The following is a 20779-nucleotide window of genomic DNA, read 5'->3' as shown; positions in this document are numbered from 1 at the left end:
AGAGGACTCACCAGAGACAGAGTGGGGAGCAGACAGGTGGACTGACCGAAATACATTGCTGAGGGGAGCAGCAGGCGAGAGAAAAGAGGTCTGATAGGCCATGTGGGTCAGCTCCCTGGCCAGGAATCGAACTCATGCTGCAGTAGCTGCGGATAGCTTCATAATGCTGCAGCTTAATCCCTTGCACCACCACAGAGGCCCACTGGCTAACATTTAAAAGGAGGGGGGGGGGGAAAAAGCATATGTGTAAAAAAGACAACAAAACATTAGGAGTATTTGGGTGATGGGATCACTGGTATTTTCTACTCTTTTTCTTTTTTTTCCACAATTTTACAAATGTTTGACAATGCAAAGGGTTGCATGGTAGAAAAGAAGACAAGCTTTGAAATTTTTTAAAGTGTGACAAATATGAAAGTAGCTAAAATACAAATGATAATTGAAATACCGGTAATCGAACTTTACAGAAGCTTAAAAATTTGTTACACGTAAGAAAACTAAAGGGTGACAATCATTTTCAAAGTTTGAATGAATCAGAGAAAAAGCTTTTCTGAACTGACATTATGATTCTCAGTGTAACATTTTCTATAGGAAGGAAACTTGCATACCTAGACTGGCTAAATGACACATATTCAAATTGGTCCACAAATTAGTGACTAGACACCAAGATCAAAACCTACTTAAATTTTATGACCTACTCTACTTTTATGACTTTCAGTGAAACTTATGAAATAAAAGATATTCCAAGAATATTTTTCTCTTCAAATGTTCATGACCCTTAACTAGAAATAAATCTAAACTAGCCTGAAATTCTATAGCTTTTTAAACATTGTAAGAAAATAAAAGATTCCTTCAGCGATCCCTTTAGATTAGAAATAACTAAAACACAATAAAGGCTTCTGACAAACTACAAGCATTTGATGAACTGCACTTTTATTTATAGATTCTTTATATTTTTGTTTATAAAGTGTAGTAATAAGTAATTTAATGTCTTATTTGAAAAAAGTCATATCTTTATATTGAAATATGAAATAAAAATTAATATGGATTGCTTTGAAGAGAAAATGGATCAATTTTGCTAAGCAAAACATAAGAAAAAGAGGCAGTGAAGCTAAATTACATTGAAGAGTTCAGCTAAACCCACCACTAAGTTACTTTACTATTAGAAACTGCTGGAAATCACTGACCCTTCATCAAAAGAAAATCATTAAGAAGAAAACAGCACTGTCTTCTTTTGGCACTTATAATCTCTATGGTCCTTTCAATCTCAGTTTTTCAAACAACCCAAAGCAAAACAAAACCTACAACCTGAGGAGAACAACAGTAGGAAAGTAACAAAATAGTTGCAGCCACCACATATCTCCTCAGAGACAACTTTATAACACCTTAGCTCCTCATTCTCAGGATCAGTCAAAATCAAAAAAATAGGCAAACAAACACTTTCAAGGAAGGAAAGGAAAAAATGATTCAAAGAAACATATGAGGGAGTAATAAGTTTTATCTTTCAAAACAACACGTATTACCTAATTAGAAGTAGTTTAAAAGTTATAACATACACAATGCAAAAGAATTACTACCAATCTACCATCTACAAATTTACCTTTATCTTAGTGTGTACATCAAAGATATCTGGAATACTCCCAAAAATGGTCTTAATCTCTTCTGGTGCAAGAATAGGCCCACCACGTTGTCCTTCCTCTTCCAACGGAACTTGAAATAACTAGAAGAAATAAAAGAGTAGTTAGATAAACTGGGGGAAAGGAGACAAAAAAGCTATATACAGATAATGATAAAGGAGATGAAATATTGGTGGAAAAGAAATTAGTTAAAAAAACCCTCAAATTTTAGACATTTTCATAACATATTCAAATCTATTATATTCTATTTATTGACACATTTGTGTATATATACTATTATAATGTTATCATTTTTTAATTTTTTTATGTTGTTAGAATCTAGTAACACCACCAGTTCTTCAATAAAACTGTTTTTTACTTCTTCATTGAAGATTAGTAAAAACTAATGATTAGTAAAAACTAATTTTTACTTCTTCATTGAAATTAGTAAGGAAGAAAATAAAGTTATTTCCAGACATACATTTAATAAAAATGCTAAATGTTTTGAAATGGTAGTGAAGAAACTTGGTTTAGGAGAAGAGACTGGTTTTTACGTTAAAAGACCTGCCTGTATCCATGTTGATATTTTTATCAATTTAAAAGAAAAATGAATGGAAAAAAATTCCTCCAACTACAAAGTTTAGCAAGATCACAAGACACAAAGTCAGCACATGCATGCACGCATGCACACAAACACACAATTTTCTATATACCAATAATGTTCCAATGGAAAGCCACACATATAAAAGTAATATCATTTTTAATAAAAAACTGATTTAATTATAATTTTAAAATGTACATGATATTAAAAACTAAAAAATTCTAACGAAAGAAATCAAAGAAGACCTAAATAAATGAAGAAATGATCATGGACTGAAAGACTCAACACAATAAGATCAACTCTCCCTCAAACCAGTCTATGGATAATGTCAATACTTCCAGGATTGTTTAAAGACAAAGAAAATGCGATTGTAAAAATTTATATGGAAATACAGAAAACTTCTAATAATAAAGCTGCAGTATTCAAGCCTGTATGGTACTGATGAAAGGAGAAACATGCAAGGTCAATCAAACAAAATCTAGAAACAAATCTTTGCAAACATGGCAAAAGTAATTCAAATAGAGGAAGTGATAAGAAAGTCTTTCAGCTAGTGGTACTAGAACACCATCTTCCAGGCAAAAAAGTGAAACTCAGACTAAATGTAACATTTATACAAAATTTAACTCAAAATGAATCATAGACCTAAACAAAAAATTCTAAGTAACATTTTTTTAAAAAGTATGAAGTTTAAAAAAAACACACATTCAGGACTTCCATTTCTCTAAGTAACAGTGAACTCCAGCTGTTGAAATCAACTAAAAATACGCAAGAAAATCCCTTTCTAAATATATCAAAAAAGTGAGAAGTGAGATGCCCTCAGAAGCCAAAATCTAAATAAAAGTATGGAGTTTAGTACAGAATCCAACTTTTCCCAAGGACATTTGCCTAAATTATAAAAAGCCTCAATGGGCTCAGAAGATGAGTGTAAAACCTACTACCAGATTCCAGAAAAGTTAAAAATATATATAACCTATAACCAAGAAATTCCAGGTTTTTACCCATAGTATGTTCTCAGAGAAACATGAATAGGAATATTCACAACAGCACTAACAGTGGAAAAACCAGAAAGCACTAAAACAAAATAACTCCAAGTCCACTAGAAATAAGTTAAATAAACCATATATTTATATAGGAAAATGAATTACAAATGACACACATTTGTCTCAAGAACACTTACATCAAAAGAAAACAAGAAGTCACTAAAAAAATATAAAAGTTTTATATTTATATAGTGTGTTTTCCTACACAAACATGATAGCACTATAAGGAAAATGATAAGCACAAAATTCAAGAAGATTATCTCTGAGGGAAGGGAAAGGAATGGCATTGGAGAAAAATACAAATAGATACACAAAGATATTTGTAAGCATTTATAAACATCCTTTCATCTAGTCACCATTTAATTAATAATCCTAAACAAAAGTTAAAAACAACAAAAAAACAGCAAGGTTCATTGAAATCTTTCAGTAGTGTTAAGACATGATGAACTATCTTTCTTAACAGTTCTACTGAGTTTGCTTTAATCTCCCTTATAAATTAGGTAGCCAAAAACTATGGATTCTATTTTTCCAGCATTTCTCAAATCCATCCTCTTCAATTTCACTGTCCTAAGAGGTACAAGTACTCAAACTCTATAACCCAGACTGCTGAAATAAATCCTAAATTGACTCCTTGCCCCCACAATTTCCCCTCTTCAATACCTCCTTCAAAGTGAAGTTATCTTTCTCAAATGCAAGTCAGATAATATCATCTTCTCCTTCCCAACAAAAATTCTTCTACAGCTTATGAATGACAAAGCATACTTTCCAAGGCCTTCACTGATCTGGCACAGGCAGTCTTAACTACCTCTGTATTCAAACTCTACATCCTACATTGATCCTCTTAATCCACACTATCCTCACTTTAATCCCCTTTGAACTATTCACAATATTTTAAATGACACACATCTTCAATTATCTGTATTGTTTTCATAATCTCAAATATACTTTCCATACCAATCATACCCATATTTTAAATTTCACTTCAATTTTTTCTTTATTACGCTTTATCCAATGTTCAACCATCTTTCTTAAGCTGGAAGAATAGTAACTGTCACCTCACAAAGCTCCAAATACCTTTCTAAATCTCCCTCATGATGCTCATAGCCTTCCACTTGGTGTTATAATTAGGCATGTTTTATCTCCTCTTCCAGTTTAAACTCCTTTAAAACAGGAATCCTCCTTAACACCTGGCACAATGCTTTATATTAAAAAGCAAGTATTAAATGGAATTAAGAAGCTTCTGGATATTCACTTAACTTGTGAGCTCGGTTAAAATTAAGTTATTCTAAACCAAATTTCATAAGTAAAAGAACATATCAGTTTTAAAACAAAGCTTAAAGAGAACACTATTATGAATTTAAACCACAATCTTTTAAATAAAACCTTATGTGAATTAAATAAAACCACAATCTTTTAAATAAAACCTTTATACTAAACAAAATGGTATGAAAGAAACTTTGCCTACAGTTTAATTGCAAGAGATTTTAAAAAAGTCTTAGTGACTTTAATTGACATGCAAACTAGAATTCTGAAACATCAGTGCATTTACCATCACCTCTAAAGATTCAGAGTTCTAGCTAATAAATGCTACCAAAGTACATTAACAGTATATGCTAAAGGGATTTCCTGCTACTCAACTATATTTTGGGTAAATATAAAAGTTTCAACAAGAACCTCATCTATGATGATTTCCCTTGAGGAATGGGAAAGCTGAATTAAAAGAGTAAAGCCAAATATAGCAAAGTCTCATAAAACCTTGACTACTGCTACAAAAATTAACTTGAAAGAATAATCTGTTCATGCCTACCAGAAATAAGTTTTCCATTTCTTATCCATGCATTTCATAAATGGTACAAGCAACCAAACGCTATAAAATTGGACCCTAATGAGCTATATTAAAAATTCAAACAGAGGTCAGTCAAAAATTAAACCTAAATTAGAAACTCCCTTATTTTTCTAATCAAAGAAAAGCTTGGTGATAACTTTATTTTCTTGAATATCTCCATTACTTAAAATAAATGAATTCCTTCTTTCAATAGATATCAAAATAATGTCCCATTATTCACTGTCTTTCAGACTCTTGAATTCAGCTTATTCTGTACGACCTTCTTCAATCTTACCCTGCAAGGATTCACTAGGATTGATTTTCTTCAGAAATAACTTTATAGTACATTTTAATATGTGTAAGTAGTGAGTTAATAAAGTTTATATAGCAAACCATTGTATACTCTAAGAAAATCTGTACACCAAAGGATTACTGAAAAAATTTACTGATATACATACTGTTATGCTTCACTGCTATTTCTTTTTTATATATGTATGATACCAAATAAAACAATGGCTCTAGAACATACACCTTCAGAAAGTTATTTACCATTTCCCAATGTAAATATGAGAAAGGAGTATCTTGACTAAATCTGAATTAACTCAGTCCTCATAAAAGATCATCTTTTGAGCATTCTTTGCTATAAAGCCTATAAAAATTAGTGTCATTTCAGCATAAATAAAAACAATTACCATTTTGGTATTGCCTTAATAGCTGTTTTTTAAACACCTTTCCATCTTTAATTCCCATGTTCACGATGCTCATGGGTACAACAGACTGTGGTAGAGAGCTATTGGACTTTGGTGGTGGGAGTGGTGTGACAATATACATATGAAGAGGTATGAAACTGTACTCTTAAAACATATGCAATGATGCAAACCAATGTTACTGAAATCAAAAATTATTTTTAAATCAACACACACACACACACATTCTCTGCTCATATAATTTTCTTGCAAGAAGTAACATCTCTTAGATCTTTTACTCAGGAACACTGAAACAGAAATCATTTTGCAACAAACTCTTACCTGAATAATTGTGGCCAATATATTTACATAATTACTTTCAGTCTGATAAAGTTCTTTTGCAACTTGCCACCTAGCTGACTGCTTTGAAGGAACTGGAGTGGAATTTTTAGAAGACTTAGAACAAGACTTTGGTGTTTCTAAAAGGTAAAAAGAAGGAAAGATTTAAGCAGGAAGCCAGATATATGTAGCAAACATGTCACAAATCTAATACAGGGGGCAGAATACCTACTTTTACAACTACGCCAACACAGAGATTTTTATTAAAGTAAAATTTCCTCACTGGATAAAGCCAAAAAAAAAAAAAGTCAAAAATACCAATGACTCCAAATTAACATTCTACTCATTAGTCTGTACTCTTCAAAAATGTCAAGGTCATTAAAAAGAAAGGAAACTGTTCCAGATTAGGAGAGGTTAGCAATATGTAACATAACCAGATAAGAAGAAACTGTGAGGGATAATATAACAATATGTGATCCAAAAAAAAAAAATTTACCTTTTGCTAAGAAGAACATTAGGACATTAGTAGGTCATTTGGTAAAATCTGAAGGTATATACACAGACCTCACACAACTCAACAAAAACAAAATAAACAATCCAGTCAAGAAATGGGCAGAAGAACTTAAAAGATACTTCTCCAAAGAGGAAATGCAAATGGCCAACAGGCATATGAAAAAATGTTCAACATCCCTTATTATCAGGGAAATGCAAATCAAAACCACACTGACATACCACCTTACACCAGTAAGAATGACACATCAAAAATACAAGCAACAACAAGTGTTGGCAAGGATTTGGTGAAAAAGGAACTCTCCTACATTGCTGGTGGGAGTGCAAATAGGTCCAACCACTATGGAAAGCTGTCTGGAGGTTCCTCAGTCTACTAAAAATGGAGCTACCACACGACCCGGCAATTCCACTACTAGGGATCTACCCAAAGGACACAAAAACATCAATTCAAAAGACCACCTGTACCCCTTTGTTTGTTGCAGCACTATTTATAATAGGTAAAACCTGGAAACAACACAAACGCCCAAAAATAGATGACTGGATCAAGATGTGGTATATATACACAATGGAATATTATTCAACAATCAAAAAAAAAAAAAGATAAAATCATGCCATTCACAGCAACATGGACGGAGCTAGAAGGAATTATGCTCAGTGAAATAAGCCAGAAGGAAAAAGAAAAATATGGGATGGTTTCACTTATAGCAAGAATATAGGGAAACCTAATAACATCAGTGTAAAAATATAATAATAGTACACAATACAACAAAGCAAAAACAGACAATTACAAACCAGAGACATACTGCAGGAGAGGAGGAGGCAGAAGGATTGGAGGGAAGGAGGAACACAGGGGACTGAAGTTAGGTGCACCGGTGAAGGAAATTCTATGGGGACTACACCTGAGGGGGTGGAGGGAAGCAAATATTGTTTAAAAATGAATAATGATGTAAAAAAATTTTAAAAAATTAAAAAAAAATTGAAGGTTTATAAAGTACACATACTATTAATGTTAATTTCCTGATTACAATATTTGTACTATAGTTACATAAGAAATATTCCTACATTTTGGGAAATACACATTTAGGTGTTCAGAGGCAAAAGTACATCCTATCTGCAAATTCCTTTGAAATAACACAGATGCAAAAAAAGTACACATGTATAGGAAAGAGTAAATGAATGCATGAATGAATAAATGCTAAAGCAAAGATGGCAGGATACTGCCACTTAGAAAATGAGAGTACAAGAATCTTTGTGCTATTTTTGCCTTTATATCAAAAATTATTTAAAAATAAAAAGCTTAAATAATAAAGTGGAAAGAAACACATAAAAATAGCCATTAGAAAAGGAGGGAAAGGTTGTTATGATTACACAATTAGAATGGAAAAATTTTTCATATATGTACATTATGTGTGTATATACATTTACAAAACTCCCCTTTAAAAAACCCAGTATCAAACGCAAATTCTTTGTTAGTTCAAAGTATCTTAACATAAAACATCCAATCCAACCCAAAGTGGAAGATATACTAGTATTTTGAGAAAAATCAGGAAAAGTTTAAATTTATAAAAGTTTAAAATACAATTATCATATAGACTGCTTCAATATTATACAGACTCGCCTAATAGCAACTTTTGAAATACAAAAAGAATGTATGACACAATAGAACGACATGAAAAAATGATAAGAGTCCCAGCATATCAATTTTACTCAGTGATAAATACTTTTAAACATTAATACAGTTTTATTTTATGGAGTTTTTGGAAACTTTTTAAAGACAACAGACTTCAAATAATTTCCCACTAGTCATATATCAAACTACTCTCACCACATACAGGGTACTTCAGGTTGACACAAACAGATCTAATTATTTTCTACCACAGACTGGGAGTCTATTAAATACAGTTCTAAAATATTAGTTTAGTTGTCATGTTTGTTCTTTTGTGGCTCGTTTTCTTTTCCTATCCCCTAAACTGCATATTCAAGATTCAGTCCTTTATGATTAACTCTATCATACCACGCCCACAATCATCATTTCAGAACCAATAAATTCTCATATCTACACATCTAATCTCTACCCAAGTACATTGTTCAACTTTTCCAAATGCCACTGAGTATGTCTGCCTCAACTCAACCTGGATTTTCTCTAAAATTGTACCATCCTCTTCTAAAATATAAATTTTCTATTTTTGCAAAGGTAAACATGACTTCCATTTAATATTTCACTGTCATTTCCTCTTATATGCCCTTCTTATGATCCCATTCTATCAAAATTCCTCTTTCCATCACCATCTCCATCTATGGCTCAGGGCCTTATTAACTTGTAACTAAAGCCACTCTAGGGTCTATCTATCTCCAAAATGCCTTTTTTCTAATCATTCTTCAGAATAATCCACTACAAATTACCAAATCAATTATTCCGTTGCTCAAGAATTTCTAAAGTTCCTTGCTGATGACAATACTATAGAGTTCAAGCATACAGACTGATTTCAAAGCCCTCTAATATTTAAAGCTCCAATTAACATTTCCAATTTAACTACTCTTCCTCCATATATAAGCAAACTACCTATTTTCCCTAAAAACTTAATTTGTTTACTGTTTTGTTTTCTTGTTCCTATTCTCAAATCCACTTGAATGACTTCAGCAGCAGACTAACACCATCTAATCTACTACATATTTTAGAGACATCTCTAACTACTTCACATAGAAAGGCAAAAATGGAAGTAGAGACTATTTAGGAGGCCACTGCAGTTTTTTGAAATCCTTTTTATAGAAACAACTAAGAGTGGCAAAGGAATAGAAATCAAAGTGGTACAGAGAATAAAGAGTTCTAACTTGATAGCAAGTTTAAGATGTTAGACATGAACAAGGAAGTATCAAGCAGGCAGCTGAACAAGGAAGAGTAAAATTTTGTAAGTTATCAGCATATTAGTGATTTTTAAAAGTCACAAAATTAAATGAGATCATTTAGAGAAAACAACAACAACACAGGAACAACATTCAATATTTAGAGTTGGAAGTTAGGCGAGAAGAGAGATAAATGATGTACAAGAGAAAAAAGTGTGTCTAAGAAAATATAGTTGTTCATGCATTGAATGCTGTTGATGACATAAAAATAATCGGTCTCCCATAAAAAACAATTTCATGTAGTAGGGACTAAAATTCAATTGCAATGTGCTGAAGACACTGAAAAGCAAAGATGGAATCAAGGTAATTTTTTGAATAATACTCATTTGAAAGGGGAAAAAATAGGTTAGTGAATGGTTGAGTGTCATGGGGTCAGGAGGAGGTTGTTTCTTAAATCTACAAAATACAACATATTTGTGTATACAGTAAAATGAAAACAGGAAAATTAATGATCAAGACAGAACTGTGGGAGCCTTTCTCCACTGGTTAAGAGAGTGAACTTACCCTTATCTGATTTCATTATACCTACTTTCATGTAACATGTGTGATTTTGTTTAGCTGTCATGTTAAGAAGCAATAGAAATTTCTAGTTTAATAGGTGTTTGGTCCTAGACAAGTTACTTCTCTAACCCCAAGTTTATTCATCTAAAATCAGGGTAAAATCAGGGTAATGAAACTTCTCTTAAAAATACACAATATACATGAAGACTTAGTTTATGGCAAGCAATCATTAAATGAAAGCATTGTCATGTGTCATTTCTCTTTGACTAGAACAATGTTAATTATAGATTGAATCTCTCATATTCACTCTAAAGGGATTTTATATCTACATTCTAATAATCATTTAACCAAATTTTAAAGATCAATTTTTTAGAAATTGAATTACCTCCATAGTTAATGCTCGACTCTGTTGTGTTGGAGATATCTAGGAGTGACCCTATAGAAAGGGAATGTTCAGCTGACGGGCGCTTACGGGGAGGAAAAGGTGATAAGTCTGTCTCTCTTGAAAGTTGAGCAAGTGTATCCTTTAAACGACGTTTTTTGCGGTTGCTGTTTGGGGTACTTAAAGAAAGCAGTGACACTGATTTCTTGAGTTCAGGGGTATTAGTCTGCAAACAAAAGACAAAAATTTTATTTCCATTTCCATTTACTTACAAATTTAATTTTATTTTCTTATACAGGGGAAAATAGAATATATTTACAAGTCTAACAAAATCTGGATTTTGTACAATAATTTTACAACTATACACTCTTGCAGGTAATTCAGAAGCTTCAAAAAAATTAATAATCAAGGGGCTACAGCAATTGTATAACCCCTAAAACCCTGTCTTTTTTATTCATAGCACAATCCCCATTAGACATTTGTCTATAAGTTTCTTTAGTGTTTACTTCTCTATTAGACCAAAAACTCCAGGAGGGCAGGGACCATTCATATTTTGTTCACTGTATCCTTTGCAGTTAGCACAGTACCTGGACATAGCGCTCCCCAGTATTTGTCAAGTAACACTTGATTTTAAAATTTATGTTAAGAACCTTACAAAGAGAACAGGAGTGTGTGAAGACAGCTCCCACAGATTTTGCTGAAGCACAATAAATTCACACCTCATCAATATTCCATTCAAAATTATTAAATCCCAAACTCAAGTAAATCTACCTTTACAGCTGCCTCGATTACCTTTATGTCACATTTTGGTGAATGATACTGCTTTTCACCAAGATCCAGCATAAAAGCTGGATTTTCCTTGCGTGTGTTCTACCATTGCAGTCATTTTTTAAATGACATCTCTGCCCTTAATATTCTTCAATAGCTTCCAATACTTCTAGGATAAAATCCAAACTTTTTAACATTAAAAATAATTCATGATTCTGCCTACCTAATATGGTTTATATGTTGGCTGCCTTTCCACTCTTGCTAAAGCCATACTAAGCTATTTGCTACTTTAATGTACCTTCATACTCTGATACCCTCTCCCCCACTTAACTTTAATGTCCTTACCAGGTTAACCTAGAAAGTTGGTTCAACATTGCTCTTATGCTCATAGTTAGGCTTTTCAATCCCACCTGAGTCAACATACATTACGCGATTATAGCACGTAACATTCTGCACTGTGCATCTCTTTCCCTTAAGGTTCTAAGATTCTGAAGTTAAGGATGTTATTAAAAATGATTATACCACAAATTAGCACAGAAGACACTTATTAGATTAACATAATATCCATTAATTGAATACTTTTATTTAAATCTACATAGACTAAGGATATTATCAAGTGATTAATTGTTCCAAAACTCCCAAACATGACATAAAAGATAATGACTAAAAATTATACCATGCTTATTTTGGATAGAAAAGAGTTATCTTTACCCAGTCAAGTTCACAGAACAAATGCCCAAAGGGCAAAGCAGCATACCTTTTCATACAAATACATAGTCTCCCCAGCTCGGGCATCCATCTGAATGCTTCCCCAGAACCACTAGATGAGAGAAAGAACATTTCAATTAAGAGTTACCCTATCAGAAAAGATATTAGTAATATTTATTAAAACAACTCTTTTCTGGAATTACTTGCCTCTTGCTTGACAACATAAAGTTTCTTTGAAGGTTCAAATGGAACCTCTTTTACTATATTCTCTTCAACTATAAGGTGAGTACATCTTTCATCTCCAACTGGCAAATAACTACCTCCTAAAGAAGAATGCATACAGGTGTAAATAAGCATTTATTAATGCAGACAAAATTAATAGTCTACTCATTTCCAAACCCAAATTTTTTAAAAGACTTATGCACCATGAGCTAATTAAGTAGGAGCTGAAAATAAGATATGTATTACATTTGAATTATGCTAAATTATACCTTGCATTTCAGTCATTTCTTCCATGTTGGCTTTCTCTTCATCTGAAAATCCCAGGAAACTTAACGTGCAACCTTGAAATGGAGGAACTTTAAATTCATTTCTAAAATCATCAGCTGCTGCATAGAAATCCCTAAAAGCAAAATACACTCTTTATAAGTTAAACCAATTTATAAATCCATTCTCAAGGTGTTAGCATAATCCATTTATTGAAAATCATTTACACTTAAGTCTTGAAAGGTTCATAAAAACTTCAATTTAAAAATAAAAATTGATGCCCCCTCAGTCATCCCAAAGTAAATTCAGACAAATTTTCTGTCAGAATTGAATACCTCTGACAAACTGATCCAAGATTCAAATCCCTACTCTGTATCTGAAATTTTATATGTATTCCAGGAATTACATAGTTGCATGAAATCCTACATAATAATGCAGTACAATAAGAAGGAATCATGAAGTTGGAAAGTTTAACAAATACAATAACTACTAAAAATGGAACCAAACAAAAAGAAAACAAATGTCCAAATGCATTAAGCTATTAATAACTGTAGAATGTTTATGATAATTGAAATTTTACTAGGCAAAGTTCAAAGATACCACAGACATTTTTCACTACTTTTTATAGCTTTGCTCCACCTAAACTTTATTCTCTAAACTACTCAAAAACTCAATTCATTTTTCCTGTACTACCTAAAATTTTAGGGTTTCTGTTGTATGTATTGATCTTTATAACATATGTTTAATTCACATAATGAACAACTGAATTACTAAACACTTACTGTTCATCCCGCCTTTCCCAAGCTTTATAAATCCACTCCGGCTTCATAACTGGAGTACCCAGGCTGACAGCAATCTAAAATTAAAAACATCAGGATAAATTTTCACATTAAATAACTGCATTCATCCAAGTTTTAAGCAATCATATGCCTTTTTTGCAGTTTTATATTACTCATCTGCTTTGTAACAAAATAAAGAAAAATTAACAAAAAAGTTTCAATCATGCTTCAATTAAAATTATTTAAACCATGACATCCAAACCACTTATTTTATTCCAAATAAACATATTCTAAAATTGATTAAATTAGTCTTTGTTTTATTTCTTCCTCTGTCCTTCATGTTTACTTCCAAGAATTACAATGGAGTATGGTGGTGGACTAGAGGGGATGTGGTGGTGGTATCCAATTATTATCTCAATTAAAAATAAATTAATAAAAACAAAATACTGACCCTCACAACTGTACTACAAAATAAATTGTCTGATTAAATAATTAAAAACCTAGATATGAATTGGGAAGTATACCTCCCAGGAATTCAACACTGCCCACAATTAGTATTTCCTACATAAATATACTGAGAGATTGTGGGAATAAAGTGACAAACTCAACCTTAAACTAATATTTTAATATTAATAATTTCTATTTTTATAGTTTAAACAAATCTTAGAACTATTTTACAAAACAGTTCTGTTCTTATAAAACTCATTTAGACAACAGTGAAATACCTGTTCTCATCATTTCCTGACCACCTCATTTATTAATGGTACTAAGCAACCTTTGCTAATATTAGTTATCTGCCTGAAATGTTATCCATTCACCAACCTCCTCAATCCTAGTCATCTTTCAGACCTAACTCAGGTTCTATTGCCTCCTTAAAACCCTAAAGGATCAGCACTTCTACAATTTAAAATTCTTAGTAAAGTATACAGAGCACAAACTGCACTTCTGATCCTCAACAAACTGTTGGAAAAATAGATGGAATTAAAGAGTATTATTAAATCTATCATATAATGTTATACAAAAATTTACTTCAAATCTACCTCAAATAGGGACTTCCATGGTGGCACAAGGGATTAAGATGCAGGACTATGAAGTTATCTGCAGCCACTGCAGCATGAGTTGGATGCCTGACCAGGAGGTAACCCACATGGCGCAGCAACCTTCTCTGGACTCACCCGCTGCTCCCCGCTCCCCTCAGCAGTGTATTTCAGTCAATCTGCCTGTTCTGTTCCCCACTCTGTCTCTGGTGAATCCTCTCACCCCCTCACACCTCTGGCCTGTACCCTCATTATTGCATGCATAAATAAATCTTTTTTTTTTTTTTTATCATTAATAAGTTCTTTTCATTAGAAACCTAAGATAAATATTTAAGTATGCTTTACATTAATGGAATGAAAGACAAAAGGCTTATTTCTTAATAGACATAAGTTCTTAAAAGTCAATAAATAATGATGCATATCCAAACAAAAAAGCGGAAAAAGCAGTCCATATAAAAATATGCTTAACCTTCATTTATACACACTGGACTCTCATTTTTCCCAAATGTTTATTTTATAATAAATTCTAATTTTGAGAAATTTGTCACATAATTCTGTAACCAACGGTTTTTACATTCACTTTCCCTAATTCCCTAAGCTTTTTCTCTGCCTCTGTTTTGTTCTCTTAATTCATCTTTGATTTTAATACTGATCAGCAGCATTCATTCAGATCTAAACAGAAAAGTGAGAGAATGGTGGTAGATATTGCTGGTTCTAAACATCAGCCACCAATTCTTTTTTTTTTTTTTTTTTTTTAAATAAATTTTATTGTTATATTCCCCATACAATTGCAGCCCCCCCATTCTGACCCCAATCCCTCCCCTCCCACCCCCACCCCCCTAAAAGTGTCTCTGGTTCATAGTTTTTTGTTGATTTTGATTTTCACTTTCTTATAGTTATTCATTTTCCTGGTCCCTTATTTAAGTTTTCTAGATTCCTGCTATGAGTGAGACCATCCGGTATTTTTCTTTTTCTTTTTGGCTTATTTCGCTGAGCATGATCCCTTCCAGCGCCATCCATTGCATGCATAAATAAATCTTTAAAAAAAAAATCAAATCTACCCCAAATAGTGCTACACAAAATTTACCCCCAAATAATGCTACACAAATATACCGTTTTACATACCCTGAACTTTTCTCCTTGTGTGCAATTTGCCACCAAATGTGTAACTTTTGAATTAAAGTCTTTTCGAATAACTCCACCCATGTGATGGACCAATGTCACCAATCTGACCTCAAAAGAAAAATTAAGCAACATTCATTTAAACACATTTCAAACTGTGTTTACAATTCATTTAGCATTTACTGAATACTACTTATATGGTATATACAAGAATTTTTATAAAGATATAAAATTTATGTCAAATAATTAAGGATTTATTTGCCTTATTGGCATTTGCAAAATTATACATAGAAATAAGCTGGTAAAGATAATCACACATAAGTTAAACAACTGGCTTTCAGAAGTTGAAATATATGACATATTTTTACCACAAGGTTACATCACACGAAGAGTCTTCCCATGAAATTAAAGCTCTTAGCGCCAATACAGAAAATTTTACAAATCAAAAGATTTCTACGAATTCTTTAGAGCAATGAGAACACCTTAAGAAAAAGACTTGCATAAAAAATAAGTGCAATGGATAATCAAAAAATTTAAATAGCATGGCTGATATATATTTAACAGAAAGACAGTTAAACAAATTAGAGTTATGAAAATATAACACGTGATATATTTGCATTAATTTCTCCTTCAGTATTTTAAAAATAAAACCATGATGTAACTCCCAAAAAACTGAAAATTTAAATTTATTATACTGGCAAAAAATTTTCTTTGGGTAGAATGTTTTAAAATACTTATTAGTTCAGGCCTCCCTGGCAAAGCAGGGATTAAAGTCTTAGCACTACCAAGCTATTGCCAGCCACTGCAGAATGAATACGATTCCCAGCCAGGGAGTTAACCCACATGGCACAGCAAACCTCTCCTATCTTGCTTGCTGCTCCTATCAGCAATGTATTTCAGAAGCTCCGCCTGTTCTGCTCCCCACTCTGTCTCTGGAGAATCCTCTCACCCCCCCCCCCCCCCGACCTCTGGCCTACACCTCAGTTCTTATATGCATAAATAAATAAAACAATAAAAAAAAAATACTTACTAGTTCTTCTTTCTTCCTGAATCCAGTAAAGCACAATACTAGATTCATCATACTTGTACAATACAGTGGGCGACATGAAAATGGCAAAGGCTGAAGAATGCAATAAATTTAAATCTGTGAGTTTTCTTTATAAAATTAAATAACACCACTAAGCTAAACATATTTCTCCTTCTCGCCAATCAATTTAGCCAATCCAAAGATTTACTTGGGTTTTTCAATATGTGACAAGATACAGTAAAAAAAATTGCAAGCTTTGCAATAAAAATATGTCCCATGATTTCTGAATCATACTTGATATGCATAATCTAAACACTTTACAACTAGTGAATTAAACATTTATATGCAAATCTTTAAATCCAAAATTTACTTTGACATATATGAAATACTGTCTATAAACAAAGATTTCAGAATCCATACACAATTGTAAATGTGTCAAATTAAACTGTAAAGACATCAAAGATACTTTAAAATAAATATTAGGTTATTAATATGTGCACTTGAACCAAATGTAATTCTAGCATAGCTAAAAAAAAGTAGAGATAGTAAATAATTTAGTCAAAGGTATTACTTATATGCTTATGTATGTTTACAAATGTAAAATTACAAAGCTTACACTTACATACCCACACACACTTGATTTTTGAAACCAAAACTTGAGTTAAAACAGAGAATTAAAGACTGTCATGTGCTTATTACTAGATCTATAATGACAAAAGCACAATGACCTAAACAATTTTAAGTTAATAAGGCAAGTGGCAAGTTTAAAAATGGCAAAATGTATGAATAAAAGCAAAGGATAGAGACTAACTCTGCTACAGTTCTTATATCAAAATTCTGTTCAAACACAAAAAGCTAAAATAACTTCCCTAATTTTAAATCATTCAGTAATTGATAAAAATCAAAATGTGGTATGTTTTGTGTGGTGGAAAATATGTCTATGTACAAGTATATGATTCTTGAACCTAAGTTTAAGCAAATTATTTCTTCTCAAGACATACATACTCATGTATGTATAGTTGTTCTACTTTATAAGGTCTTAGATTTTTCACTAATGAAAATTATTGTAGAGGGCCTCCCCGGTGGCGCAGCGGTTGAGCGCTGGGTTGCGAAGCTGCCCGCAGCCTCTGCGGCGCCGGTTCGATCCCCAGCTGCTCCCTGGCCACCGGAGGAGGGTCCCACATGGCGCGCAGACCTCTCCTGCCGCCCGCTGCTCCCCTCAGCAGTGTACTTCGTCAGTCTGCCTGCTCTGCTCCCCGCTCTGGCTCTGGTGAATTCTCTCACCCTCCTGCGCTTCTGACTGTACCCAATGCATGTATAAACAAAAACAAACAAACAAACAAATAAATAAATGAATAAAATACGTGCCTCTTAAAAAAAAAAAAAAAAGAAAATTATTGTAGAAACAATTAAAGGACTATTTTAAAGTAGCCACTACTTCTATTCTAAAAATTTCATACTCTCAACTCTAATGGGTTTTCATACTCTCAACTCTAATGCTCATGAATTTTCAAAAAATTCAGTAATAAAAATTTAAACTTTAAGTCAAAATAAGTACATATTCTTTCTTACCGCTCCTTTTTGTGCACAGTTTAATACAACTGGTGGCCCAATAACTCTGCAGTCAGTTTTGTATAAGTCATTGAAGGCAGAGTCCTGGAAGTCCATGACTATGAATACATTTTCAAATTCTGGAGAATCCAAACTTTCAAATTCTTCCACTGATTCCATCTTTACAAAGGACACTTTAATTTCCTTGATTTGTTTTATGTAGTTATTAGAAATAAAAATTGTTTATAAATTATAAAATCAATTCATAATTCTAAATAAGACATAAAATCAATTCAACATTTTATATTAGTAGAAATTTAAGTTTTAAATCATATAATAATCAGAACTGCATTTAGTAGTGAAGTCATAGTTCTCACATGTATTATAGATACACGCATCTCTATATAAGACCTTAAATTTTGAAGAGTAATATTATAAAGGCATAAGCTTCTGACATGATTAAGAATCATTATAAATCTAATATATATATATATATATATATATATGAGTTTTTTTAAGGATACACAGGGATAGTACAACATATGAGAAGGATAATTACTAAATACTAATTATCCTACTAATTAATAAAAATTATTAATTTTTATTCTAAGAAATGATGCCATTCACACAGGTCTTCGTACAAGAATTGTTTTCAGAAAAATAGAAAAGCTACTATGTCACTTAATATTTACAAAAAAGTATACAGATTAACTTAATCATTTCAACATATTTGAGAGAACTAAGAGAAAGATGTAAAATATATAGACAGTTATAGCACAGCAAATATAAGAGATAAAAAGGAAAGTTACTGTTTAACTTTTATACTGTACATCTACAAAAAAAGAATGGAAATATTTCAGTACCTATATGACTGTATGTGTAAAAAGAAAACCATTTAAAAGAAAATTCTGAATGAGTTAATAAATTATTTGGGCTTTATTTGCTCGGTTGATGTGATGAGCTGATTTATGTAACCCTAAACTCACATTGATGCCCTACTGCCCTGTAGCTCAGACTGTGAATATTTGGAGATAAGGTCATTTAAAAGATAGCTAAGATTAAATGGTTACATGGCTAGGCCTAAATCTAATCTGTAGTGTGTCTCTATAAAAGGATTATGTTGTACACATAAGAGCTACAGGCATGTAAACACACGGAAGAAAGTTCACGTGAAGGCACAGCAAGAAAGTGGAGGCCATCTGCAAGTCAAGATGAGAGGCCTCAAGAGAAATCAAACCTGCCAAATACCTGAATCTGAATCTTGGACTTCTAGCCTCCAGAACTATAAGTGAGTACATTTCTGTTGTTTAAAAGCGACCCAGTGTGTGATATTTGTTATGGCACTCATTGCCAATTAATAAACCTAATATAGAGAAATATACATATTTCACATGCTGAACTTAATTCCCTGGTGTCTATCAATTATTATAATTTATAATTTTGGAAATAAAGGATTTAAAGTAAAAGTAATGAGAAAGAAGCAGCCAAGGAATTAAAGAATCAAATTTTTGTTAATATATGTCATTTAATTTAATAGTGATAAATTACTTCATGAGGATTTCATTTTTTAAAAAATATATGATATAGTTTGGGATTTCAGAAATGCCCAAATTTTAAAAATAATAGTTTTTACTCATTTAGCTCTAGAATAAACAAAATGTACCTTGTGCCCAATTTAGGTCCAATCACCATAAGTGGAAAATAAGAATATAATCAAGGGAAGTGCAGCATGCTACATGCAATGAAGTGATTGACCTACCATATTAACAACACTTTTTATAAATTTTTCATCCGATTTTCCAGGACAACTTTCTTTTAACTTTATAACAGGGACTTCCATTATTTTAATAGTCTGTGAAAAAGAGACTTAAGTGTAAGATTAAGAAAACTATAAAATTATTTACACACTGATGGAAGAAAAATAGCCTAAAAATTGAAACTACGTACCTCTAAAGCTTTTATAAGTTCTTCTTGTTTTCCAGCTTCTTGAACCAATATCATTCTTGTTTCAATCTGAGGCATTTCTTCTATTAAAAATGAAAAACATTTAAATGTGTTTATCAGGCACTAACACCAAAAGCATAGTTCCTACTGCTAGATCTGGCAAATTTTCCATCTTTGAGGTGATCATAACAGACTCTAAAACTACAAATGATTTAATTCCCAGCTTACATTTTTTAAATGGCCATACAACACTTTAGTGAAAGAGAAAATATATTATAGCAGTGCATACAAATGTTAGCACCCTCTTAACAAAAGAAAGCATTTCCCATCATCTCTTCAACAGTGTATACATAAGAAAGATACATTCTACAAAATGGTAAGGGAAAGAGTGGTTCTTCACCTACTCAGCCAGAAGTGACCAAATTCTACCTAATAATATTGTAGGTTAGACTGCCCTTATACATAAAAAAAGAAGACTTCCTCTTCAAAGTGAGGAAACATTAATCCAAGCAGTAATCAAAAATCTACAATAGGCCTCCATAGTGGCGCAAGGGATTGAGTCTCAACACTAAATCTACATAGTGGGTCTCCCTGGTGGTGCAGGGTTAAGTCTCAGCACTATGAAACTATCCACAGCCACTGCAGCACAAGTTCCATCCCTGGCCAGAGAGCTAATAATCCACATTGCACAGCAGACCTCTCCTGTCTCACCTGCTGCTCCCTCAGCAGTGTATTTCAGTTGATCCACCTGTTCTGCTCCCCACTCTGTCTCTGGTGAATCCTCTCACAACCCCCCACCCCATACCCCATACCTTTGGACTATACCCCAGCTCTTGTATGCATAAATAAGAAAGCTTACAAAAAAATCTACATAGTACAAAGGGATTCTGTCAACCAATATTTAGTGAATAGTTGCACTCTATTCAGTGAGTTTGTTAGGGGGAAAGGATGTCCTG

The 20779-nt window shown here is 32.5% G+C and overlaps 1 protein-coding gene across 1 annotated transcript in view; it reads right to left on the bottom strand.

Annotated features, from left to right (window-relative positions):
- The window catches only part of ECT2 (epithelial cell transforming 2), a 61578-nt gene that overhangs the window by 35953 nt on the left and 4846 nt on the right, over positions 1 to 20779 (bottom strand). Inside the window, 12 exon segments of the mRNA XM_037525114.1 lie at positions 1598 to 1717; positions 6108 to 6244; positions 10405 to 10627; positions 11927 to 11989; positions 12085 to 12200; positions 12369 to 12499; positions 13146 to 13219; positions 15305 to 15412; positions 16332 to 16421; positions 17901 to 18083; positions 19639 to 19731; positions 19827 to 19906. Coding sequence (XP_037381011.1) covers positions 1598 to 1717; positions 6108 to 6244; positions 10405 to 10627; positions 11927 to 11989; positions 12085 to 12200; positions 12369 to 12499; positions 13146 to 13219; positions 15305 to 15412; positions 16332 to 16421; positions 17901 to 18083; positions 19639 to 19731; positions 19827 to 19906 — 1418 coding nt within the window.

This window comes from Talpa occidentalis, unplaced genomic scaffold (genome assembly GCF_014898055.3).
Source record: "Talpa occidentalis isolate TD23 unplaced genomic scaffold, MPIMG_talOcc4v2.1 talOcc4.4, whole genome shotgun sequence".
In the NCBI taxonomy this organism is placed as follows: Eukaryota; Metazoa; Chordata; class Mammalia; order Eulipotyphla; family Talpidae; genus Talpa; species Talpa occidentalis.
This window is presented reverse-complemented; position numbering and strand designations above follow the sequence as displayed.